Below are 24475 nucleotides of genomic sequence, written 5' to 3'. Positions count from 1 at the left end.
TTTTTTTTTTTTTTTTTTTTTTTTAAGTTTTAAGCTTCAAACCTCCCAGTGAAAAATATTAAATATTCAAGGTAATAAAATAGATAATATTTCTATACTATAGGTTCGGCCTAGCGCAAGGGAAACCGTCACCTAGGGTAGCCCTTAAAGTAACCTCTAGGCCAGTGCATTGCAGGCAACACAAGGCACTTCCTTAAGTGATCCAGTTCTGCCTGGAGTCGCTCCCTCTCTGAAACAATCTTCTGCTTCTGGCTCCTCAGCTCCTGGAGAGAGAGCGTCGGGTAACACGTTCACCTCACGGTAAGAAAACGCGTGGGGCAAGGCAAACCCCTCCAGTCTGGAAACCTCCCCTTCCCAGCTCCGGGATTAGGACCGGGGGCTCTGGAAGAACCGGTTCAAACTGTGCTCAACACCTTGGGTTCCCACAGGGCCTCTTCGGTCTCCTAAACCCAGGATGGGTTGCTGGCTCAGCACCCGACCCGGAGATTTTTAAAATTAGCCCTGGTACTATACACCCTCCGCCGCTCAGGGGCAGCGGGCCCAGGCTGCAGGAGGAGGGGGCTGCGGAGGGGGAGCTTTGCTCCTCCGGTAAAATCCTCTCCCACCCTCCCCAGCAAAACACCGTAGGGGGAGACAGATGCAGGTAATAACTCCCCTGACGGGAGACGGGAGTAGCCTCTCCTGCCTCCCAGAACCCAGAGTCTGTAAAACAGTGCCCCCGCCTTAGCTAAATCTTGGGGGCTCCAACGGACTCCTGAGTTCCCTGACCCCCAAGACGACACGCTCTAGCCTCACAGGAGCAGCACCACCCCTCAAAACTCGTCTGTGTGGGTGATGGACGTGAACTTGAATGAAGCCCAGTGTGTTTTAGGAACCCCTCCCAGGCACGCAGCCGATTTTTATTCCTCTTCCCCGGGGGGCACCCGGCACTCACCGCCATGCTGTGGGAGAGCTGCTCGGCCGTGAGGCTGAGGCTGTAGTGCTGGGCCTCCAGCCGCCTGCACTGCGTCTGCAACACCTGCCGTTCCAGATTTTGCTCTGAAAAGACAAGCCCTGTTGAGCTGCTTGGCGGGCAGATGCCTCTCCGGGCCAGCGCTCTGCTCTGAACGGCACAGGGGCACCCAGCCCGCTGCCACAAGGACCGGGTGTCAAAAGGCTGATAGGAACTCGTCAAGGGTAAACGCATTTCTCAGAAGGACGGAGGCTGGATAAAACGAGGCTGCGGCCTGAAAGCTTTTACTAAGCTGCTCCAAAGCCAGAGTAAACTTCGAAATTGAAAACATAATTTTAATTAGGAAAATCTCTGCCTTTCCAGAAGATACTGGGCCTGCTTTTCACAGGGGTGACTTCAAACTTTCAAGGATCAAGGATAAATCCCTTTCTATGAAGCGTTTCGAGAATGGAGACCCGGGAGAGCGTGTGGACGGTCCCCAGAAGGGACAGCGCAACAGAGCGAGGGTCCTGCATGCTGCTACTTGAGAACAAAGACGTGAAAAGCGTGAACCAATGCAGCGCGGAGCATGCTGACATCAGGAACCATGAAAGCTGGACAAAAAGAAGGCTGTCCTCGCCCAGGAAACACAGTCCCGTGCGGTCACCTTTATTTCATCCAAGTCTCATAAACCAGAGAAGCAGCTCCGTCAGTGCCGTTCCCCATTCAACAGCCCAGAGTTCAAGGGGAGAAGCACATTAGTCCCGGGTCTCCTCAGCTAGCACTGCCTAAGGGAAGACGAGGACGGAAACACCCAGAACACACTGGCACCTAAAACTAAGAACTGCTCGTGGCGACAACTAGTAAATGTTACTTAATGCAACCTAATGCCATATTCACAGATGGAACAGCATTACCATCAAAAAGATCAATTGCTCTCAAATCTGTGAATTCAATGCAACCGGAAATTCGAATAGGAATTTTCTGGGTGGCACAAACAAGGCCATCCTGAAACCCACGGGGGAACCCCAAGGGCCCAGAACAGTGGGGCTGTCCCAGAAGGGGGCGCCTCCGGAAGCGGCCGGGAGGAGGCCGCCACCCACCAAGAAGGTGGGCCGTGCAGGTGAGAAAGGTGAAGTTAGAGAAATGAATTCTAGGCAGAAGAAAAGCAAACCTTGAGTTTAAGAAAACGGAGAGAGAATGCGCACATCCTTGGGGCAGGGAACGATTCCCAGACAAGGCGCCAACCCAGGGAAGACGACACACTTTGCTCCATCAGACTAAAAAACGCTCCATGTTGGTTCTGGGTCCCGGACTCTGCCAGCCGCGGCTGGCACTGCCCCAGGATCACGGCACTGCGGCCTTGGAGGTCACGGAGGCCTCTTGAAACCGAGGAGCAGAGGAAGGCGGTGTGCCAGAGGCAAAGGACAGTGCCCAAGCCTCGTGACCCCCACCCACTGCCCCACGAGGGCGACGAGCCACCCGGCAGCCTTGAGGCACTCAAGGGGGAGGCGGGCCTGGCTATTGGGGGCTCAGCTAAGTTAACACACCTTCTGCTTTTCAGAACCCATGTGTGGCCACAGTCAGGACCGACGGGGTATTTCCAAGTCTGGTGGCCAAGAGCACGGCCCAGGTGTGGGCGGTCACGCTGGGTGGGGACAGGGGCCCCGGGGCTAGAAGCTGGGGCACCTGCCTGACGACAGTGCTGAGTGGCTGCGGACAACCCCCGAGGGCCAGGGCCACGGCGCAGAAGCCGTCCCCAGGGCTGGCAGTGAGGTTCCACGGGGACAGGTCCGTCTAGTCAGTGTCCTTGCGCCTCCCCGATCATACCTTCTAGGTGTTCCTGATAAGCTTCAAAAATTGCCTCAATCCCTTGCCACTTGCGCCTGGGGGGCTCGTCATCGTCGTGCTCCCTGTCGTCGTCGTCGTCCCCCTCCGAGTCCTGGTCTGTCTCCTGCGGGAGGGGGCCCTTCCTCGCGGCGGGGGCCTCCTGCTGCCCGTTGTGCGGGGGCGCGGCCAGCCGGCCGGATGACTGCAGCTCGGGAATGTGGTAGTGGATGGCCGTGTCCACTGTGTGGTTCTGCTCCGCCGCCAGCGCGGCCACGTTCCCTGCGGGGAGAGCACGGGCAGGTCACAGGCCTGCAGGGGGCACGGGTGCTCGTCAGAGATCCACGGTGGTGCCCAAAGGCAAGGTCGCAGAGCCGCAAAGCCCGCGGCAGTCCCGACGGGTGCGCCATCTTGGCCATGCCCATCCCCAGGCGTCAGTGTCCTGTGCTCAGAAACGGGGCCTGACCCGGGTCTCCAGCCGGCTCTCTCGGGAAGCAGGGGTCCTGTGATCCCCTCAAGCACATCCGGTGTTAGCTGCTCTGGGGACCTGTTTATACAAGGTGTGCCCTGCCTCAAAGCACGGTCCCGGAGCGGGGGGCATGTCCTAATGCATACACACTGCCTCTGGTGTAGACGGCAGCCTCTGCTGCTGTTTCAGACACGCTCAATGGACTTGTAGGGCTCAAACTGGCACAAATCGGGTGGCTTTAAAATCCTGAGGAAATGGGGCTCCTGGGTGGCTCAGTCAGCTAAGTGACTTGATTTTGGCTCAGGTCCTGAGCTCCCCGTTTGGGAGGTCGAGACGCACACGGGGCTCTGCACTGCTTAGGAGTCTCTCTGCCCCTCCCCTGCTTGTGCCTTCTCTTTTTCTTAAAATAAATAAACTTTAAAGAAAAAACTGAGTAAGTGGTTGAGTATAACGTCAAGAAAAGGGCCGATGTAAAACAAGGCAGAAAAAGTGTGTCCCGCGGCCGCAGAAGAGCGTCTGGGACGGTGGACGGGGACGGGGCATTTACACTTCCTCGAAAAGGAGAATTCTTCCAAGCAAGCTCATGACAAACGTCCCGGAAAGCGCTCCCAATCGTCGCAATGAAAACCACCATCCTTTGCCCTTTGGTTACTGTTTCATCTCTGACGACAGCGGGAACTCACCTGACGGATGCTGACGCAGCAGCTGTCCAGCTTCCAGAGTGACAGGGACAGGCTCTGGCCTAATAACCCAATTAGTTTTTCCCGGCTCTGGGGGCACACAGAAACTGCTCTTCTACTCCGTCGTGACTGAATCACCGGGGACTCCTCCCTAATCGCTTTCAACCTCTGATTCGGTGAGAACGAGCCTAGGGACCCCCGTTCTCCCACCTTCGGGGACTCGGGCCACAACGTCTGCGGGGAGGGGACGTGGGGGCTCCTGTGTTAGTGCTCTGTGGGGTCCCTGGAGCAAACACCTGCCAGGTGTAGTGCCCGAAGGATGCGGAGATTTCCAGGCGCATCTGTGGGAATGCTGGGAAGTCCCCTCCCCGGCCTCAGCGACAGGAAGTGCTTCTAGCTCTGAGGGCCTCACTCGCTAACTCTTCCCAGAGTGTGGTCAGCAGGCCGGGCCACCCGGCACCACCTGGGCTCCCGCCGGCAGTGAATTCTCAGCAACCCCTCAGGTGCCCCGTGCACACTCAAGTTCAAGGGGCGAGTGTCCACCGGCCTCCACAGGGACGTGGGCCCGGCAGCCTTCTTACCTTTATGCTTCTGTAGCGCCTTCTGCGTGGACTGCAGCACAGACTCATGGAACTGATGTGCGAACTCCTCGGCCATGAAGGGTTCCCACGGCTTGCTCTTCCCATTGATGCTGTGGGACAGCGGCACGGGGACGTCCTTGGGCGCGGGGCCCCGGATGTAATGGAGCATGCTCACGCTCTTCTTGCCCCCGGGGGCCTCGCTCAGCCTGGCCTTCTCGCCGCCGGCAGGGGCTGGCTCCTGGGGCCGGAGCTGCTCCAGCCTCCCGGGCTCCGTGGCCTTCGGCACGTCAGCCAGGGTAGCAGGGACACCCGCAGGCTTGTCTGGATCCAGAGAGGCTGGCTGCGTGGCTGGTTCTTTTAGAGACAGAAAGCGAGGGACACGTTAAGTGCGCCAAGCAGACAGGCCAACCCTGACCTCTAGAGCTTACATTTAATAAAGCCCTAGCACAAAGGACAGAGACTCGGGGTGGGGGTGGGGGGGCGTGTGATTAAATATCAGTGAGCTCGTGTGGTCAGAAGGTGGGGCTGTGTTCGGTGGCAGGTCCATCCTTGAGAGGCGCCCCAGGAAGGCATCTGAGAAGAAAGAGAATCTGAGGGAAGAAGCAAGTCGCTTCAGGTCACCCAACAGGTAGAAGTGACGAGGCCCAAGCCGACAAGAAAGACCATGTCAGGATTTGAGAGCAGGGCCGGAGCGTAAAGGTTTCCTGCTCCACTCGGCAGCGCAGCGAGGTTCAACCAAAGCCACGAGAGCGGGGGAGAGAGACAGAGGTGTGAAAGCAGGTGTCGGAGAGGCCTGCGGGGCAGAACAAGCGCGACAGAGACGTNGCCCTGCAGGAGCCCAGACCCGCCCCCCCCCCGGGCTCCCAGCCCCGACTCCTGCTCTCCTGCTCCATCCAGAGAACAGCCTATTCAACAGTGCAGGAAGCTTGTGCGAGAGAAAGAGAGAGAGAGGGAGAGACGGAGAGAAATGCTGCTTCCAGGAGGGAAAGACTGGCGATGAAGACGACCCTGTGCGGCCGCCTCTGACCTCGGGCAGCCCGTGGGACAGTCCCAGGCGGGGGCGGGAGGGGCTGTCCTTCCTGCCCTGGGCCTTACCGCTCAGGGCGATGACAGGACTGTCCCTCGGAGAGTTCCTGAGTGGGTCTGCCACTGCCGCGGACAGTGCCTTCTGCTTCATGGCACGGAGCATCTCAACAAGTTTCTCTTTGTCTATGGGAAAAGCAGCCCGAGGTTAACAACGCAGTGGGCGCACTCCCGAGGGGGGGCGGGCCTCCAGCCCAGGCCGCGCCGGCACGCGCACGTCCTCCAAACCAGGAACAAAGCAGGCGCCGAGGGATGGGCTGTGCTCAAGGAAAGAAACCTTCAGTTTAGGGTGAGCCCGGATTCCGCTCAGCCTCTAGACAGAGCATCAGAGATGTAGTCCAAAGATCGCGGTGTGTGCGGCTGGAAAACAACGGGCTCCTGTGATCGGAGGGGACCTCCGAGGACGTATTCTCATTTAAAAGACGAAAAGAAAGCCCCAGGAGCCACCCAGCCCCTCCAGAAGCACGGTCTCCGGGGCGCGTCCTCCACCCCGCCTGCTCTGGGCGCGTGGATGCGAGTCCCAGGACGGTGCCAGGGCCTGGGACGCCGGTTGCTGCGAGTTCCCGGCGCAGGGGCGTCTGTCACCAACCAAGTGAGGTGGCTGCACCACCGGTGGCTTCCTTTAGGAATGAGGTCAGGCAAAAAGACGCTTTTTACAAACAGAACCGTGGCCATTCCCGGGACCCCGGGGACTGTCCTGGCGCCCACCACGGCCGCCGCCGCCTCTTTCAGGGAAACAAGGACCCCGGTTTACTGGTTAAGAACGCAAAGGAAACCATGGCATGCCAGCAGCGACGTGGACGCCGACTACGTGAGCGGTAAGCCCGTCCGCTCTCCTTCCGACTTCTTTCCAGACAGAAGTGACTGCCCGGTGTCAGCGAGGAGGGCTTGGAAGTCAGCACACGCGCTCTCCAGACAGGCCAGGTTCTCAGCTGAACCCACATCCTGGCGCTCAGTAAGCGAGCGTGTGGGGCAGACTGGGGAAGGGGCTGCTGGAAAGCGTTCAGACCCCACACCCCTGCTGCACTACAGAGGCCGGCCCAAAGAGTCACAGATGGGTGGTTGGAAGGATCTGGAAGCATCTTCCGGGCAGACTGTCTGAAAGCAGCGTGTGCTGGTTCCGCCGGGTGGCCACAGACCACCCCGAGCCCTCTATGGTTGGAATGCAAAGACCGCCCCCCACATGGTCACCCACCAAGAGGAAGAGCCCACTGTGCAGGAAGGCGCACCTCCACCTGTGCCCGGGGGTGGGGGGTCGCCCCACCTGCCGTCCCAGGTGCTAGGAGGTCTGACAAGTGACAAGAGTGGCTTGACTCTAAGTCAAGCTCACAGTGGACTTGTACGTTCAGTCTGCCCCTCTCCCCCCACCCGAAGCCTTCAGTTCCACCCAGGACGTGACATAAGCAAATGTGCTTTGATCGGGGCCATCTGTGTCTGGGATGGAGAAGCCGCATGCCGAACAGACACCGGGGCAGGCGTGTGAGAGCGGAGCAGCTGCCTCCTCGGTGGCAGAGGGAGCTGAGAGAGCCCCAGGACCCCGGGGTTTTCAGATTCCACCAGGAGCACAGGTGTGGGGCACCCCCCCAGGACCCCAGAGCCCCTGTTTCTCTGCAATGTTGGGCCGCCAGCGAGCCCCACCCCCACGAGGCCTGCGCCAGGTCGTACCTTTCCTCTTCTCGGCACTGACGTGAGTCAGGTTGAAGATGGTCAGGAACTTCTTCTTCTCCTCGAAGTTGGGGCTGTTGTTCATGTCGTCGGGGCTGTAGCGCGTGGACAGTGCCAGTCTCGGCGAGGGCGTCTGCCGCTTGCTCTGAACCGTCGGGGGCGACGGGCTCCTCTCCCTCAGCATCCGCCGCCGCTTCCTCCGCTTCTGGGTCAGCAGCTCCTCCTTCTGCTGTTGGGTGGTCAAGCCAAAAAGTTGCAAAAACTCTAGCTTCTAGATTGGGAAAGAAAACAAAGAAGTTTGAAAGCCCCGGCCGTGGCCTGCTTCCACCGTCCCAGGGGCCCCTCCTGGGGCCCTTGAAGCCCACGCGCAGGCCAACTCGGCGCACAGAGGACGGCTCCAATGGCTCGTCCGGACACCCGCTGCCGGCGGGAACAGGGTGCAGGCTGACCGGGACGGTGGGAGCACGGCCAAGGAGCAGGCACCGACGGGGGTCGCCGGCAGCCCGGCCCCTGGCCTGGCGGGGAGGGGGTCCCACATACCTCGGAGGACGTGTCCAGCTTGAGCGGCGGCTGCTCGGCCACGCAGCGGAGGTGGGCCCTGACCTCCTCTTCATCGCTCTCGTCATACGAGTCGTCCAGGTCGTAGTAGTATCCTGGCGGCGAGAGCGGATTTATTCAGCTGTGCCAGGAGCCCCGGGCCTCAGGGGAATGGGCGCACAGACGCACCCATCGGACGGAGCCCTGCCGGCCCCTCTGTGCACCCCAAACCCCAGACTCCTTGCACCCCAAGTGTAAACGTGCATTAACCCTGGTCCTAGGGCCTCAGGACTTCGGGGCTGGGCAGTGGGAGATGCCGGAGGCAGGCGCGCTTGGATCCCAAGTGACCAGGCTGAAGTGGCCTGAGTGAACCCCTCTGCAGGCCTGGGGCTGTGTCCTTGGCAACCCAAGGCCACTTGTGCCCACCCAGTCCCTCCTGCCATCTGGGTCCACTACCCAGGAGGGAACAGGCTCATTCAAGTCTCCGCCTAAGGCTCGGAGCCCGCACATGCAGAGAGCAGTACCCCTGCACCCCGCGGCGCCAGGGTGCCCCCTCCTCCTCCCGCACAAGGCAGGTGGTGGAGAAAAATACTCCTTGGGCCCTAAGCTTAGCCTAGATCAGCAAGCCAGGAAGACTTGGCCTTGGCCCCAGCTTCTGGCTAAGAGGCTGAGTTCAACAGCACCAGGTTCTGGCAGGAGAAAAGCAACTGGTCCAGAGCAGCCCCTGACCCCTCCCGGTCCAACGGGGTGTGCAGGTGGGGGGACAGCTGCTCTCTCCCTGGGCCTGCTGGCTGCGCCCCCACCCCTGCAGGAGCACGAAGAGGAGGGGGCCAGACTCCTGTCCCCCCACCCCCCGGGCCCAGGTCTGCTCTCCCAACAGCCTCCTCCCTCCCGTTATGCTGCACTATCAATATTTAAAACTGCCTTATTAGCCTCTGTTCATCACTGATTAACCACGCGCGTCTGTGGAACCATCTTTCATTTGGCATTTTGGGGACAGTCTGCGCTGTGGCGGCGCCCGCAGGGCCCCTGGTCACTGTCCCGGGCGGAGGGGGCGGGAACGGGGGTGAGGGGTGGCCGGCTCGACGGCCCGCGCTGCCGGGAGCCAGGGCCCCCGGGGACACCACACCTTTCTCCTGGGCTTCTCGCCGCCTGCGCTCCTCCAGGTCCAGCTTGCTGACCAGCTTCCGGCGCTGCTGCAGGAACTCGTCGTAGATGTAGGCGGGGTCGGGGCCGCGGGGGGCCGCGGGCCGGTAGGGCGAGCCCGGCTTCAGGGGCCCGGCGAGCTCCCCGAAGGGCGCCGGCTGGGTGAGGGCGGCCCGCTGCTGGCCCAGGAGGGTCTGCGTGGACTTCTCGAGCTCGGCCAGGAAGGGCCCAGGCCCGTGAGGGTAGGCCTGCTGCTCCAGGCTGCCTGCGTCCCGCGGGGGCGGCGGGTACTTGTCCAGGGGGGCGGCCTCTCGCTTCCGGGGCCCCTCCTCCGCCTTCTCCGCGCAGTAGACCCGCTCCACCTTCACCAGCGGGACGGCCGCCGGGCGGCTGGGCTCGAACGGGGCGGGGTGGCTGTGCAGAGGGTGGCTCGGGGGCCCGCCGCGTCTCCAGGGTGCTGTCCATCAGGGACACGGGGTTCCAGAGGCCCGTGGGCACAGAGTGGTGCTGGGGCTTGGGCGAGATGAGGGGCGGGGGCCCGCCAAAGTGCTGCGGGGGGTCTCGGCTGCCCGGTTCCGGACGGTTGGGTCCTGGCCTAGGGAGCGAGTGGGGGCAGGCCGTCAGTCGTGGCGGCGGCCACCCCCAGGCTGCCCACCCGAGAGGCCNGGACGGTAACTCCCCCGAGAGCCCCTTCCAAGCCAGTGGCCTGTGGGCTCCCCTCCTCCGCAGGGCTAAGCCAGGTCTCTGGTGGGCCTGCTCTGAGAGGACACGGAGGCTCAAAGCCAGACGCTGTGGCTGAGGACAGAGATGCTCTCAGACACACCTGCTTCCTCTCCAGTTTCTCACCGGCAACCTGGCTTATTCTGTTCCACCTCTTTCTGTAACTCCATAGGGAGAGCCCCTCGTCTTTGTTTTCCACGGGGAGTCCCATCACGGAGAGGATGACAAGGTCCCGCCGCCGCGCCACCAGCATGGTCTGTCACTGGCACCCACCGCCAGAGGCGCCAGGTGTCTGCCCAGCCCAGGGGGGTGGGGGAGATCAGCTTCAGGGGAGACCTTCACAGCCAGCGCGGTCTGTGCTGTCGCTTAGCCCCAGGGCTGCCCAGCAGCAGGGCGGCAACCCCACGTGGCCCAGAGCGGCTGCCACACCCAGTGGGGGCTCACAGAGCCCGGCCACGGGCCCAGATGGACCTGGAGGGGACCTTCCATCAGCTAAGACGCTCTGCCTCTGCCCTAGCAGGGCCCCGGGACTCTGGCCAAGGAGTGAGGACGTTTAACCACGCCCCCACCACGTTACTCCCAAACACAGGCTGGAAAACAACCCCAACGCCACGGCACCCCTGATCCGCCGACGAAAGGGAACCGCATCAAGAAGCCGTGTGTCCTTAAGTAAACAAGCCAAGGAGTAACACCCGTCAGTGGAATAAATATTTCATGTGCCAGAGCCGAGTGCTGAATGCTTTTCCAACACGGAACACAAGGGCCCTTCAGAAGTCAAGTTCACATCGCTGTAAGGCCGAGTGAGGCGCTAGCTGCTATGGACCATGGAGGCCAGGAGGCCCGCACGGGGCTGCTAGGTCCTGAGGCCGAGGGGTCTCATGGGGGCCTTGGGCAGAGGAAGACCCCTGTGGGGCTCTGAACACCCGATTTCATCAGGAGGTGCCGAGGTGCGCTGGCTGTTCTCCAGACCCCTGGGTATGAGGAGACTCAGAGACCCGGCCTCTGGGGGCCTCAGACAAGCAGAGGGGACCCTCGCTGCAGCCCTGGGGGGCAGCCCCGGCTGTCGGCTGCAGGGACACTCAGCCGCGGTGGGAGGCCCCGCCACCATGAACCCCAGCGGCCGACCACCCCAGCCCAGTGGAGCCGCCCCTACTCAACAGCGGACGCCCTGGGCCGTCGCCCAGGCCAGCAGCGCCCAGGGCCCGGTGGGCTGCAAGCTCAAGGGAAGAGAGAAGAAGCGGATGAACGTTGAAAGAGCCTCTGACCCCGACAGCGTCCCAGGCACCGAGAGCCGGAGAACACTCCACAAACCTTCCCACCCGGCCTCTGCACCGCTGAGGACACGGGCGTCTAGTATCCCATGGGCCTGAGACGTGGCCAGGCCCTCTCCCCCAACTCTGGCTGATGAGGGGGACGGAGGACGGGATAGGAGACACTAGGTGACAGCCAGGCCAGCAGGGGGCGTGGGGGCTCGGGGCGCAGCTGTGAGTGTAAAACGGGGCTCAGCTCACAAGGCAAGTGTCACCAGCTGGGGGACCCAGAGACGGCCTCCCAGGGAGTCCCGGAATGGGGCTGGCAAACGGGTATCAATTATTGCAATAGCAACAAACTTAATTTCTTATTGAAATAAAAGTTAAACNGGGACACAGCCAGGCTGTGTGGGGAGGCCTGGCTCTGGTTGGCCCCATTTCTCAGGGACAGCCCCCCCCCGCACCCCCTCTCCCTGGTCAGAGTCTCCGCCTCCTCGCGGGGTCAGAGGGCGACCGGGCAACAGCAGGCGCCCAATCAGTGCCCGCTGGCTACGAGCAAACGCAAGTGTGAAGACCCCCCACCCCCTTCCCTCCGGGGAGCCCACCTGGCGCTGTCGGGCCTGTGCTCCGTGTCCGCGGGCGCCGGGGGGCGGCCCATGTCCAGGTGCTGCTCCAGCACTTGCTGCCGGAACTCAGACACCTGGGTCTGCCGGTCTTCCTTCTCCTGGCGCAGCCGCCGCTGCCGCGCCAGCCACTTCTCCTCCTCGTTGGTGCGCTGGATGAGCAGGGCCGTGGCCGCGCTGCTGCCCGGCAGCGAGAAGATGCTGTGGTTGGACAGGAGGCCGGGCACCGTGTGGTGGGGGGCGGGCGTCGGGTGCAAGGGGTGCTGCACGGGCTTCGGGGCCTGCAGACCCGCCTCCTTCAGCTTCTCTGTGGGGGAGAGAGGCCGTGAGGGCAGGAGCGCGGCACCCAGGCCCGGCCCTGGCCTCCCCCCTGCTCTCCTGCTGCCCGTGCAGGAAGACGCCCCCCACCCACCCCCAGCCCAGGGGCTCGGTGGCGGGCGCGGCTCTGGAGCCGACCCGCCAGGTGCCGGAGCGAGCAGGCCGAATTCTCCACCACCCCGCGGCCAGCTGGTCACCGGCCCGGATGACAAGTCTGATCGCGCGGAAACGAAGTACGTTCAGGACGAAGGTTCAAAGAGCCCCAAACCCATCCATCACCTCCTCCCGCTTTCGCTGCACTTCTGCTGCTGCGCGTCCCCAGGACCCGTGAGCATCCCTCCCGCCCCCGCTGCCTGGGGCTGNGTCTCCGCAGCCCGTGCAGCTCGGCCACGGGCAGGAAGGCGGGCTCCAGCGCCTTGGCCGCCAGCAGCTCCTTCTCGCGGGCCCGCTGCTCCCGCTGCCGCTCCAGCTCGCGCTCCTTCTCGCGCTCGCGTTCCAGCTCCTTCTCGCGCTCGCGCTCCTTCTCGCGCTCGCGCTCCTTCTCGCGCTCAGCTTCCCGCTCGCGCTCGCGCCTCAGCTCCTCATCCAGCTGTAGCCTGCAGGCGAGCGGGAGGAGGGGGTGACAGCTGCCNGAAGGGCAGCGAGCGCGGGGGGCACGCGGCTTACCTCTCGGCGCTGAGGCTGGACATTCGCTCCGAGTGCAGCGCCGCCAGGGACGAGTGGGAGAGCTCGGGAGGGTAGCGGACCCCGGAGAGGTGGAGGTGCATGGCCGACGGGTGCAGGGGGGGCAGGGAGCCGGGCGTGGGGATGGGGTAGAAGGGGGACCGCAGGGCTGAGAGGCAGTAGGAGTCGTCCATCCTGTGCAGGGAAGACGGGCCCCCGGTGAGAACCAGGGAGGAAATAAACTCCGGCCCCATGAGCAGCGGCGCCCGGGGCACGTGGGGGGGGCGGGGAGCGCGGCGGACAGGGCAGGCCGGCCGCCAGCCTCCACCAAGACCCTGCAGACAGAGGCCATGGCCAGGGTCACCCCCGAAGCCCCCGCCCGAGGGGCCACTGGGCAGCAGCAGCGGGAGGTCCGTGGGCAGCAGCCTACTTCCCGTAGCTCCGCGGCTGGGGTGCGGGAAGCGCCCGCACAGAGCAGACGCGGGGCACACTGCCCCTGGGGCTTCCCCGTCACGCAGCAAAGAGGCCCCTCGTCTACGCGATGCCGCGCGCTGTGCCGCCAGTGAAACAGGGAGCAGGTGGGGAACCGGCGGCACAGGCAATGGGGGGGGCCCCACCAGGAACAAACCCCTGACAGCGAACTTGGAAGGTTCGGGGGCTACTCTGAGGCGCAGAGCCTGGTCCCAGGACACGAGGACGCGTGGGGGGACGGCCCCGGATGACTCGGTGGGGTGCCTCACCTGAAGGCTGGGTGGGGAAAGGGGTGCGGGGCCAGGTAGCTGGGGTGGTAGTAGGCGGCGGCCGCGGCGGCAGGGTCCAGGCCGAGGGGAGGCAGGGAGGACACGCGGAGGTCCTCGGTGGTGTGGTAGGGCCGGAAGCCCCTCAGGTAGTCCTCGGTCATGGTGCTGGGGGGCACCACATGGTGCACGGGCCGCTGGAGGCTGCGGGCAGGGACAGGGACGGGCGGGTGAGGGAGGGACGGCGAGAGCTCGGCTCCCGCTCCGGGCTGGGAAATGGGTTTGGCTCCCACAGCCGGGAGGCACCCCGGGGTCCCGAGAGCCCAGGGCTCAGCCACCGTCTGGTGGCAACCCACACCGCGGGGGCCTCCGGAATCCAGACCCCACGCGCCCCCGGCCCCCAGTCTGCACTTACTTGAGCGGTGGGAAGCGGGAGTCCTGCACCACAGAGCTGGGGGAGATGCCGAAAGGGTAGGGGGTGCTGAGCAGGTGGGAGGGGATGGCGGGGCCCCCCGCCTTCTCCTGGGGCAGTGGGGGCTCCACGATGAGGCGCTCCCGACCGCTGCTGCCGCCCCGAGAGGCGGCGTCCTGCTGGGGGACAGCGCAGGAGTCAGGCGGGGGCGCGGGGCCAGACCGCGAGGCTCTGGTTTGGGCGCCCGCTCAGGGACGCGTCTTCCCGGAAGGTCTCTACCCAAACCTGCCACGCACGCAGGGGCAGCATGGTGAGAAGAGAGGACCCAGGTTCCAACGCTGGGCAGGGCTGGACTGGAACCTGTCTGACTGTGGGGGTCACGAGAGCAGGGCCCCCCGCTGCCCACGTGCCCGTGCCCTCCCAGCACCGCCTCCCACCGGGTCCCGCTGGCTCCACACCCAGACACGGGGAGTCACAGGACGGCCCAGCGGCCCCAGGAAGCGAGCTCTGCTCTGCAGCAGGGAGCACAGAGAGGCCGGGGCCCCCGCTCGCTCATCGCCAGGCACGCGCAGGCCGCCCCCGGGGCCGGAGCACCAGCTGTGCCGCCAGCTGCCAGCATGCACCAGACACACCTCGGGCCCCTGGTGCCCACAGAGACGCTGGCACTGTCCCCGGGCTGAACACGCCTGCCTAACCCCCCTGCCGCCCCATGGGGTGTCCCTGGCACCAGGCACAGTAGGCAGCCGCTCAGATCTCTCCGGGGACACCTTAGCACACGCTGGTGGGGGCTGGGGGCAACTCCTGGACACTGAGACCGGGGCCCCGGGGGTGAGGCTGACCCTGGGAAACCAGGGAAACCAGGGAAACCAGAGAGGGGCTTCCTCAAGGCAGGGAGGGAGGAGGAAGGGGAGGCCCCCACCGAGACCTAGGGCAGGGCGTGCTGTGCCAGCGGAGGACGGACGCTCCGCACGCCTGACCACTGGAGAGTCCAGCCCCAAGAGCGCACGCCATCCACGGTACTGGCTGCTCTCGCCATTTACGCGGCCAGTGGGGAGTCGCGCAGCGAGGCTCAGAGCGTGTTCGTGGCGGCCTCCATCGCTGGGACGGCCCTTCTCACCCCGGCTCCCCTGAGCCACGAGAGCTTCTCGGCCAGGCCCTCCCCCAGGCATCAGGTCTGACTGCTCGGATCCGCAGACGGCCCACCAGGGCCGGGAGAAAGCAGGCGGCGGTCATGGGGGTCAAGCCCAGGCCCATCAACCCCCAAAGCATGAGTTTCCACTGAGCCACAAATCACCAAGTGCCCTGAAAACAAGGGGGAACCACAGCCCTTCTATGGTCTCCTCAATGAGCGGGCAGGCCGAGCGACCTGTCCAGGAGTGACCGCTGGGCACCCAGAGGCTGAGCCCCATCCCCCGGGGAGATGCACCAGCTCCCTAGACCACGAGGCCCACATCCTCTGGCACGTTCGGGGGGTGGGTGCCAGCAGAGCCCCACGTTCATCTCCGCGGCTGTGCCCTCTGACCCCAGCAGCTGCCACGGGCCAGGCAAGGATGTCAGGCACATCTACCAAGCATGCCCGGTGCCAGGCCGCCGTCGCGCCCTCCCTGGTCTTCCAGAAGACACATCAGCGATAATTAATTGAAGGAGACAAGCCGCTGATTGGAATTTTTAATGAGCGGCAACATCTGCTCCTTCCCTCGCGCCGGGAGGGCCCTCCGCTCACCGCGGGGTCCTTGCAGGTTGGTGAACTCGCCTCGCCCTTCCCCAAAGGGGGGTTCACAGGGCAAGTATCAAGGTGAAGGTGGGGGGGAGACACACGCACCCACCCTGACACCTAAGGTCACAGCCAGCAGCCCAGAACTCCCACTCCCGTTTTCCAGAGACGCCTGTACAAGGGACCGCACCTTGGGCTGTCCCTTGGCCTTACTGAAGACGGCTCCGGTCTGCTTCCGGGAGACCCCAGATGAGACCCATGACTGCCCTATGCCTTGGTTTCCCCATCTGTCAAGCGTACCAATTACCGCGCCAGCTCCTAGCACAACAGGGACACTCAGAAACGAAGCGCGGTGATGTAGCGGCATGTCGCCCGCCCACGCCGGCGTCCCCGGGGCTGTTCCCAGGTCAGGGCTTGCTGGGTCCGCCCACATGCCCGCCACCCGGTGCGGGGCCGCCGCAGGCTGGGCTGGGCTGGGCTGAACAGGAGGCGCCCTCCCCGGAAGCGAGCCCAGCGCGGAGGTGAAGGGGGACTCCAGGCAGCCTGGACGGTGCCCTCAGACTGGCCGTGAGGGCATCGGCTCCCCCAAGACAACATCTGGGGAAGCTCGCCCCAAACCGGCTGTCCCCCCACCTCTACGTGCTTTGGGCACCGCCCCCGGCATCAACAGCAGAGCCAGGGAGGGGGCTCCGAGCGCCCCGGCTCCGGCCGCCCCCTCTCCCCTCAGCGGGACAAAGCCCTGCTTGAAGGCGGCAGGGCCAGATGGCACCTTCCCGCCGGCAGAGGACAAACAAGGCGCTACAGACCCTGGGGGAGGGGCTGGCGGGCGCGCAGGGGGCGTAGCGGGTGGACCCGCGCGCCTTCCGTCTGGCTGGAGCCCAGCCAGGCTTGCCACAGGCACCTGGGGACGGGGGCGGCCCTCTGGGGTCATGCGGGGGCGGCCCCGGGCCCAGGGAGCAGCCCCCCAACCCGGGCCAGGCCACCGCGGGGCTCCCACCGCTGCCCTGGCAGACGGATGTGCGTCAGGGAGCATCTGGGGGCAGCTCTCGCTCCGAGCCGAGGCTGCGGGCACAGCCGGAGATGAAAAGACGCGAGGTGGCGGGCGGGAGGGGGGGAAACCCTTCATTCTCTGGTGATTAGAGAGAGGGTTCCAGGCAGACAGGCTCGACATGCCCTGTTAGCTTCAAAATGGACCATTTTTCATCTCAGCCGTCCTGTGCGGCTCCCACTACCTGGGAAACAGGGCCCCCGTGACCCGGCGACAGGCCCANGTAGCGGCGCCCCCGCCCCCGCCCTCACGCCTCTCCCCGGCTCCCCTCCCCAGAAGGATTACATTCTCCACTGAGCCTTTGTGCGGAGCTGGCGAGCCATGTATCATCTGCTAATGCAGTTAGTTCCTTCCCGCCGCCCTCCCTGGTGGCATCAGTGTTTCATTAAGCGCCGCGGTGGTAAGTGGCTGGAGCAGATCGATCACGGCCCTTTCTTGGGGGTTACTAAATGTTCCGGAGGCAGTCAGGACCCATCCGAGGGGGCCCGCGGCACGGGTGCTGGAGGAGGGGAAGACGCGAGGCCCCCCAGCCTGGGCAGAGGGGGTGGGAAGGAAGCCCCTCTAGAGCAGGGGCAAGGGCGACGGTGCGGCCCGTGGTGGCTGTCACCAGCCAGTGCGCAGCCAGGGACAGGGCAGGACCCAGAAACCACGCGGGGCCGAGTGAGGCGGGGAGGGGCAAGGAGTGGCGACTCTCTGAGCCCTGCGGTCAAGGTGGACTGCCAGGTGGCTGACGGCCAGAGGCAGAGCGCCCCTCCGGCTGCAGGAGCCTGGTGAGGACCCTCCCCGGCACAGCAGGACCAGGGCAGCCCGGGGGGGGCTCCGAACCCCTCCGGCTGGAATCTGCCTGACACGCCCCCTCCACCCCCCCTCCAAGACTGCACCACGGGACACGGGGGCCAAGCCAGGGCCACACCCAGCAGGGGACCAGCCCAGAGCACTTCTAGAAATTCGGGAATCCTGGTTGGGTCCCTGGTGGGGCCTCACCCCAGGTCAGGGCCTGCCCAAGGGTCACCCCTTCTGTGGACAGAGGCTGGCTACTGCCCACCCCCAGAGCAGAGGAAAGACGGATGTACTAGATGACCAGGAGGCAGGGGTGGGGGCGGCTGGCGCCCACCTGGCTCCCTTCTTCCACTTTTCTTATGGTTTAGCTAGTATTTTTCTTTTTTGTGTGTTTATTTTTGAGAGAGAGAAAGGGAGGGAGACAGAGTGTGGGCAGGGGAGGGGCAGAGAGACAGGGAGACACAGAGCCCGAAGCAGCTCCAGGCTCAGCTGTCAGCAGAGCCCCACGCGGGGCTCAAACCCATGAACTGTGAGATCATGACCTGAGCCAAAGTCAGACGCTTAACTGACTGAGCCCCCCAGGTGCCCCTTAATTAGTATTTCTAAGTACTGCCATCCCTCTGGGACTCAGCAGAAAAAGCCAGAAGTGTTCCCTCACACCCCCCCCACTCGCCGTGAGGCATACCCAGGTGCAGGTGGGGGGTCAGCCGGGGCGGGAACGGAGGAGGCTCCCAGGCCTCCCGCACTGGCAGGTCACCCGGCAACAGCTGCACCCAGGGGTACCCCCCGTGTGAGGCCTTCAAAGGTCAAGACAGGAAGGCGGGACACACGGAAACCGCGCCGGCCTTTGCCTACTTCCGGTCCGCGTGGAGCGGCAGGTCACAGCTCCCGCCCGCCGAGTGCCGCGGGGTGCGAACACCAGGTGAAGCCCTTGGCACAGGGCTCCCGCGGGGCTCCGGACTGAGCCATGTCCCCCCACATCCTCATGTTGGAGACGGGGCCTTGGAGAGGTAATTCAGTTAAAAGGAGGTCATTCCGGTGGGCCCTGATCCAACACGACTGGTGTCACCGAAACAAAGGAGATGACAGACACACAGAGAGGGCCGCGTGGGGCCGCGGGGTCTCGGACCCCCAGGTGGGGTGGTTGGTCATGGCGGCCTGAAGCCCTGGGGTTCTCTGCAAGCACATGGACCCTCAGGTGAGTGTCCTGTCACCCTCCAAGGAGGAGTCGGAGTCGGGCGCACGAGAGCAGAGCGAGTCGGGGTGAGAGGTCTCAATCCCAAGACGCGCTCCCCCTTCCCAGCAGCGGCCCCCCCNCCGCTCACCTGCCGGTTCTCACTCCTCCAGACGCCATTGACCGTCTTCGTTGGGGCGATGGTCACCACGGGGGGTGTGCTGGGCACACTGTGGCCCCCAGGGGGGACGATGATGGGGCCCATGGGCACACGCTTGGGCGTGCTGGCGGGAGNCCCGGGCCGAAGGAGCCGCGAGCGCAGCAGAGTGCGCAGGCAGGGCCACCCCCTCGGACGCGGACGCAGACGCAGACATGAGCCCCAGCGCAGCTCAGGGCCACGGGGCCACGTCTCATGTCAGGCAGGCAGGATGTGCGATGTTGGGGGCTGCCTTTTGAGCCCTGGGGCGGGGGGACCTGGTCAACACGCCTGCCAGACCGGACCCCCTTCCACAAGGCCAGAGCCAGGGCCCCCCAGGCTCATAACGGGCCCCTGAGCCCTCTGCTTGCAGGTAGAGGGGCAGCAGGGAAAGCCCTGGTGGCCAGCAAAGAGCAGGTCACAGGGGTGGACGGGGTGGGCGGCGGGGCCGTCAGGGAGGAACACAGAGAAGCAGCTGAGGGACACTTATCTTTTCCTTTCTTAAATATCCACTGCAGCCTATTTTCAAGTTTTAAAAATCGAGCCCTAATTCACCATTGAAAGCGCGGAGGCTGGTGGTTTCCAGCACATTCGCTGGGCTGTGCAATCACCACTGCTTCCTAGTCCAGGTCACTGACATCACCCCAGAAAGAATCCTGCACCCCAGCATCACACCCACCCGCTGTCCCCTGGAGGAGGGATGGAGTGGGCAGGGCCGGAAGTGGGGGCCCGGAGGTGGGGGGGGCAGGGCTGGCGAGTGGGGGCAGAGTGTGAGCTGGGCGGTAACCGTGTTCAAGTGCGTCCTGCTCCCCAGGTCCCCGCCCCCAGCAGGCACCAGCCCTGACCTCCCTGTGACTCGGGCACATCCTGGCCCTGGGGCCTCCAGTACTGTCTGGGGGTCCCCGAGATCCCCACCCAGGCTCAATGAAGTTTGCTGCACACACACGCGCCCGGCCTGCACGCTGAGGAGGAAGGAGACCCCCCTCAGGTGCCCACACAACGCCGGCTCGCACCGCCCAAGCCCCATCACAGACCACCGACGTGGACCCCAGGCACACGCCCGCGGCTGAAGCAAAAACCGCGGCTGGGGCAGCGTGACGGCCCCGCACCGGGCGGGCCAGGGGCGCACGCTGGCCTCTGGTCGCAGGGGGTGGGACACCCGGGCTCGGGCAGCCCGGGGACGCCCCATCTTGCTCTTGGACTCAAAGGACAAACGCGGACAATCGCAGGGTTCAGATGGGCCCTTCTGTTTGCAGGAGCCCCACCTGTGTGGGGGGAGGGGCAGGGTCAGCAGAAGCCACCCGTTGCGGAGGGAGAATCCCACAGGTTTGCAGGCGTCCTGCTGGGTTTCACCCCAAACGGGCCTGTCCCCGGGGGACCCTCGCCTCCGCAGCAAGCGGCCTTGCTCACACTACTGAATGGAACCTTCGTGTTCAAGGGGAGGCAGGGTGGCCTCTGGCTCTCGGGCGGCACTGTGGGGCCATCTATAGCCCTGACCTGCCCCAGAGGCCCTGACCAGCTGGGTGTGGCCTCAGCAGCAGAACCAGGAAGCAGAGCGGCTGGACGTGGCGGCACCGGTGACATCAAGACGGCCTTGCCCTAAGCAAGGTGCTTCCATCCAGGACTAGGCTTGTGCACAACATGGGTAACTGTACAAGGCGGCCCCACAGGGAGACACCCAGTCCCAACCCCAGAGCGGCCCGGCAGCACATTTTGCTCGGCAGTATTGGCAACAACATATAGGCCAGGTGTCCCTCACTCCCAGATCCCACCTGCGTGTGCCTGGCCAGGTGGGCAGTGAGGGGCTGCCTGAGGGCTGCTGGCCCTGAACGGTGACCCCGATCCCCCCAGATGAAGCAGCAACCACAGCCCACACTGCAAGAATTCTGCAACCCCAAGTCGGCCAGGCCACCCCCAGCTAGCCTGGTCAGACGTGAGACCACGAGATAGCGCGCGCTGGCCACCTTCCCTTCTCAGCGGGGACAGCCTCTGGGGTTGCCAAGCAAGCTACTGTCTGGCCAAGTCGGTGACCCCCCCCGCCCCACGAAGCTGGTTTCAGGACCGCTGAGGGGGCAGGGGGGTGACCTGTGAGCCGAGCTGCCTGGCAAGGGACCTCCCTGAGGTTCTGAAATGGCCCTCGGGGGCTGGGGGGCTGGTGTCCGCGCTGACCAGCCGAGAGAGAGAGAGAGAGAGAGAGAATCCCAAGCAGGCTCGGCACCCAATGCGGGTCTCGATCTCATGGACTGAGAGATCAACAGTCACACGGATGCTTAACCGACTGAACCACCCAGGCGCCCCTTGGATTTCCTTTTTTTTTTTTTTCTAACGAGAGAGAGAGAGAGAGAGAGAGAGCGCGCGCGCACATGAGTGAGCAGGGGCAGGGGAGAGGCAGAGAGGGAGGGAGAGATGCAGGGCTCTATCCCATGACCCTGGGATCATGACCTGAGCAGAAACCACGAGTCAGATGCTCAGCCCACTGAGCCGCCCAGGCGCCCCCGGGGCTATAATGGCTTTACGGACAGAATTCCCACAGCACAGGCCCCCCGTCTCAAGTGCACAATTCCTCAGTCCTCGGTGTATTCACGGCCGTGCCGCCATCACCCCAGAGGAGCCCTGTACCCTTTAGACCCCAGCCCCCAATCCCTGTCATCTCCAAGGACGTCCCTACTCTGGGCGGTTCCCGCAAACAGAGTCACGTGGTGTGGGACCTTCCCCGTTGGCTTTTCACTCAGCCAAGGGTTTTTCTTAAGGGTCGTCCACACCTCAGGGCTGAGTCAGGACTCCGTTCCTCTGGCGACTTCCGCTCCACCATACGTGGAGACCCCTTTGGTCTGCGTGTGCCCACCCCTGGGCTCTGTGAAGCTGCTGTGTCTCCCTCTCTCGCAGCTCATCTCCCACTCAGCTCGTGGGGGCAGAGGGTGGACATTTGTACTCTGGACCCAAGCCAGAAGGAAAACATACGCCAGGAGGACCATCGGTCAAGGCAGAGGCCACGGAGAGCCTGGAGGAAAAGCGGGGGTCAAAGGCCAGACACCCCCTCCCCACGCCACGCCCTGCAAGCACCAGGCTTTGGGCTGCAGGCCAGCTCTCCTCCCTCAGACTACCCTCCTTGGAGGAGCCCCCGCCTCCCTGGATTAACCTCATTTCTCATCGCTAAAGGGGGAGGGGCGGGGGAGCCTGGGGGCCCAGGTGCACTTGGACCCAGAGGCCATTGACAATTAGCAGCTAATCCCACAGGGGGGAGGTGAGGGCAGGCGTCACGCGCCAGCCAGAGCAGGCCATCGATCCCCGACCACGCACCCACAATTAGCGGGCAGCCACCCCGACTTGCTCTCGCGCTGCGGCAGGAGGCCATGACCGCCCTAATTAACCGGAGGCAGGCAGCGGGAGCCAGTCCGTGGGCACGTGCGGCGGGGGGGCTGGGGGACAGGAGGCAGTGCGCTGGGCGTCACCTCTGCCATCTGACTGGGAGGATTAGCGCTGAGGCCGCCGGGCACGTGTAATTAACAGCTGAGACCCTGGACTCAGGAGAGGGGAGTGGGGGTGAGGCCTGGAAACAAAACCACGACATCACGACAGCCATCAGTTCCGCCCACCACACAGATGACGGCCCACCACCCACTGGAGGTCCAGGACACCGCGCACCCGGTCAAGTGTGGGGCCAGGCCGGCGCCCCGTCACGCTGCATGGGCCCGACCTGCACCCGGTTAGGTGCCACTGCGCTCCTGGTGACAGGGACGTCTTCCTGAGACGGCCACTCCTGGCAGACAGATCCCGGCTTGGTGCGGCTGCCCGGGCACCCGGCTGAGCCCAGAGCGGCAACACCACGTGCCCGACATGCTCCACGGGGCCTGGACGGACCCCGGCGGCTTCCGAGCCCACCCTGCTCCCTCTGTCTCGCCAGGGTCCCCAGGCTGCCCGAGGAGACCCCACCCCGCACAGCTGAGTCCTGGGGCCGCAGCACAGGCTGCCCAGAGGAAGCTGCCCTCGACGGGGGCGTGGACAGGGGCGGAAGGTGGACAGGGTGGGCCGGGCACACAGGGGCAAGCGGTGAATCCCCGTCAGGCCGGACCCGAGGTGTCCCCGGGGCAGGGGGGAGGCGCATCACCGGGCGGCGGAGGACATGGCGTGGGGCCTCCATGGCGGAGGACATGGAGGGGAGCACACTGCCACACAGCTGCTCAGAGCCACCGCCTGGCAGCCACTGTCATGCTCAGGGACAGCAGGGCTCAGGCTCCCAGGCTTGGCCTCTGCAGGGGGCAGAGGGGACGGGTCAGGGGGAGCACCCCCACCCCGACCAGGGCGGTCCTAAGGCAGGCGAGTAGCTGGCCGACACCAGTCAGTTTCCTGACCCACGGGACAGACTCACGCCCTCACAGTCACTCGGCAAGCACTCTGAGCACACAGGGCCACTGGGGATCCCGAGAAGCCCGGCGAGGCAGGCCTGAGACGAGGCTGGGACTCGGAGGGTCAGAGGTCAGTGGGGTCCTGGGCCTCCTGGGCTGGGGCTCATTCAAGGCTCAGACTTCACCTTCAGATGACTGTGGAGGAGAGAGACAGTCTCTGTACAGANGAGGGTCGAGTGACCCAGGACACATCCTTTCTGGCAGCAGAGGATCAGGAGAAGGGCCCCAGCACCAAGGCGACAAGGGGCTACCCAGGCGACGCCCACGCTGGGGGCCCTCGGGGAAAGGGTCCCACGGGCAGAGCGGTGACCAACTGGGGTCGGACCCAAAGAACGGCCAATGTGGGTTCAATCACTCCCTGCGCTGGACGCCCCTTTGTCCCAAAGGGGGAGGGGGTGGGGCCAGAGGAGCTGATGGAGGGGGCGGGGGGTCAGGGCGGGGATGATGGCCACGGTGGCCCCCACTTGGGACGCACAGCTGCTACGCCTGGCGCCGGTGTGTTCTCCCTGAACCACGATCTACGAGGACGAGACCAGACAGAGAAAAGACGCTCAGAGAGGTAAAGCGAGGCGCCCAGGTCGCACAGCGAGGGCGTGAACCAGAGAGGGAGGAGGGTCCAGGCCCTCGACCGCGCCCACAGCCCTTTCAGGGGCAGCGGGCACCCCTGCCCCGTGCGGCCCCCTGGTCGGTCTGGCTGCCAAGAAAAGGCACCCCGGAGCCTCGGGACAGATAAGCGCCCCCGAGGGGCTGGTGTCTCTCTCGTCCTGTCTCTCGGGGCAGAGCAGGCCGTCCGGCACTCAGCTACGTCCCCTGAATTCAGTGTTTACGCCGCGCCCTTGGGACACGACAGGAGAGAAGACTTTAGCCCAAGAAACGAAGGGCGGAGCTTGGGCCACGGCTCAAAATAAGGGGACGCTTTACGGCAAGGGAGGGGTGAGGGGTCGCGGGGCAGAGGGTCAAAGGCGAGCTGGGACGCGCCAGGCTGCGTGTGGCTGGCACCGTGGGCCCCGGCGGCTGGGGGGAGGGGCACGGGCAGAGACGGGAGCCCTGAGGAGAGGGGCCGGGGGCTGTGATGTCCGCGGACCCCAGTCCGTGGCTTCAAACTGCCAGCCTTGTCCCCCGGCCACGCAGACAGAGCACCGAGGCCACAGCGGGAGGCTGGCCCCAACACCGCCACCACCGCGATGAAGGAGGGGACAGCCTCGCACGCCCAGTGACAGGTGGACAGTGCCAGCCAGCCACAAGGTCGTTCAGCCATGAAAAGGAGCGAAATGCTGGCACGGGGCGCAGGGACGGCCCGGGAACATCAGGCGGGGCGCGGGAAGCCGGCCGCTCGCTGTGCCCCCCCCACCCCGGCCGGAGGAGGGGAAGGTGCCCGCTGCCGGGTGGAGCGGCTGCTTTGGGGCGGCGGTGTGGCCGGGGGCTCGGTTCTGATGCTGCACAACCCTGATCACACGGAAAACCAGCGGAGGAGACTCTTCCGACACCAAGTGAGTTACATCTTAGGTAAGAACC

The 24475-nt window shown here is 64.6% G+C and overlaps 2 protein-coding genes across 3 annotated transcripts in view; both read right to left on the bottom strand.

The window, feature by feature from the left end:
• The window catches only part of COX4I1 (cytochrome c oxidase subunit 4I1), a 110839-nt gene extending 98550 nt beyond the window's left edge, over nucleotides 1–12289 (bottom strand). Inside the window, exon 1 of one of the 2 annotated variants that reach the window (XM_077754091.1) lies at nucleotides 12285–12289. The gene's annotated coding sequence lies outside the window, so the exon portion shown is untranslated. Of the gene's footprint in view, nucleotides 1–11625; nucleotides 11630–12284 lie in introns of those variants that run through there. The other variant, XM_077754090.1, reaches the window with a different exon arrangement.
• GSE1 (Gse1 coiled-coil protein) lies at nucleotides 1–18669 on the bottom strand. Its single transcript, XM_077754092.1, is given in 15 exon segments — nucleotides 1–263; nucleotides 935–1038; nucleotides 2762–3040; nucleotides 4489–4842; nucleotides 5584–5697; nucleotides 7237–7507; nucleotides 7777–7889; nucleotides 8903–9353; nucleotides 9355–9514; nucleotides 11495–11845; nucleotides 12172–12426; nucleotides 12497–12688; nucleotides 13234–13434; nucleotides 13646–13818; nucleotides 18510–18669. Coding segments are annotated over 15 exon segments (3267 nt in total). The 5' UTR covers nucleotides 18624–18669; the 3' UTR covers nucleotides 1–128.
• Between the last annotated feature and the right edge of the window lie 5806 nt (nucleotides 18670–24475).

This window comes from Crocuta crocuta, unplaced genomic scaffold (genome assembly GCF_008692635.1).
Source record: "Crocuta crocuta isolate KB4526 unplaced genomic scaffold, BGI_CrCroc_1.0 scaffold61, whole genome shotgun sequence".
In the NCBI taxonomy this organism is placed as follows: Eukaryota; Metazoa; Chordata; class Mammalia; order Carnivora; family Hyaenidae; genus Crocuta; species Crocuta crocuta.
Note: the sequence above shows the minus strand (reverse complement) of the source record. Positions and strands in the feature narration are given on the sequence as shown.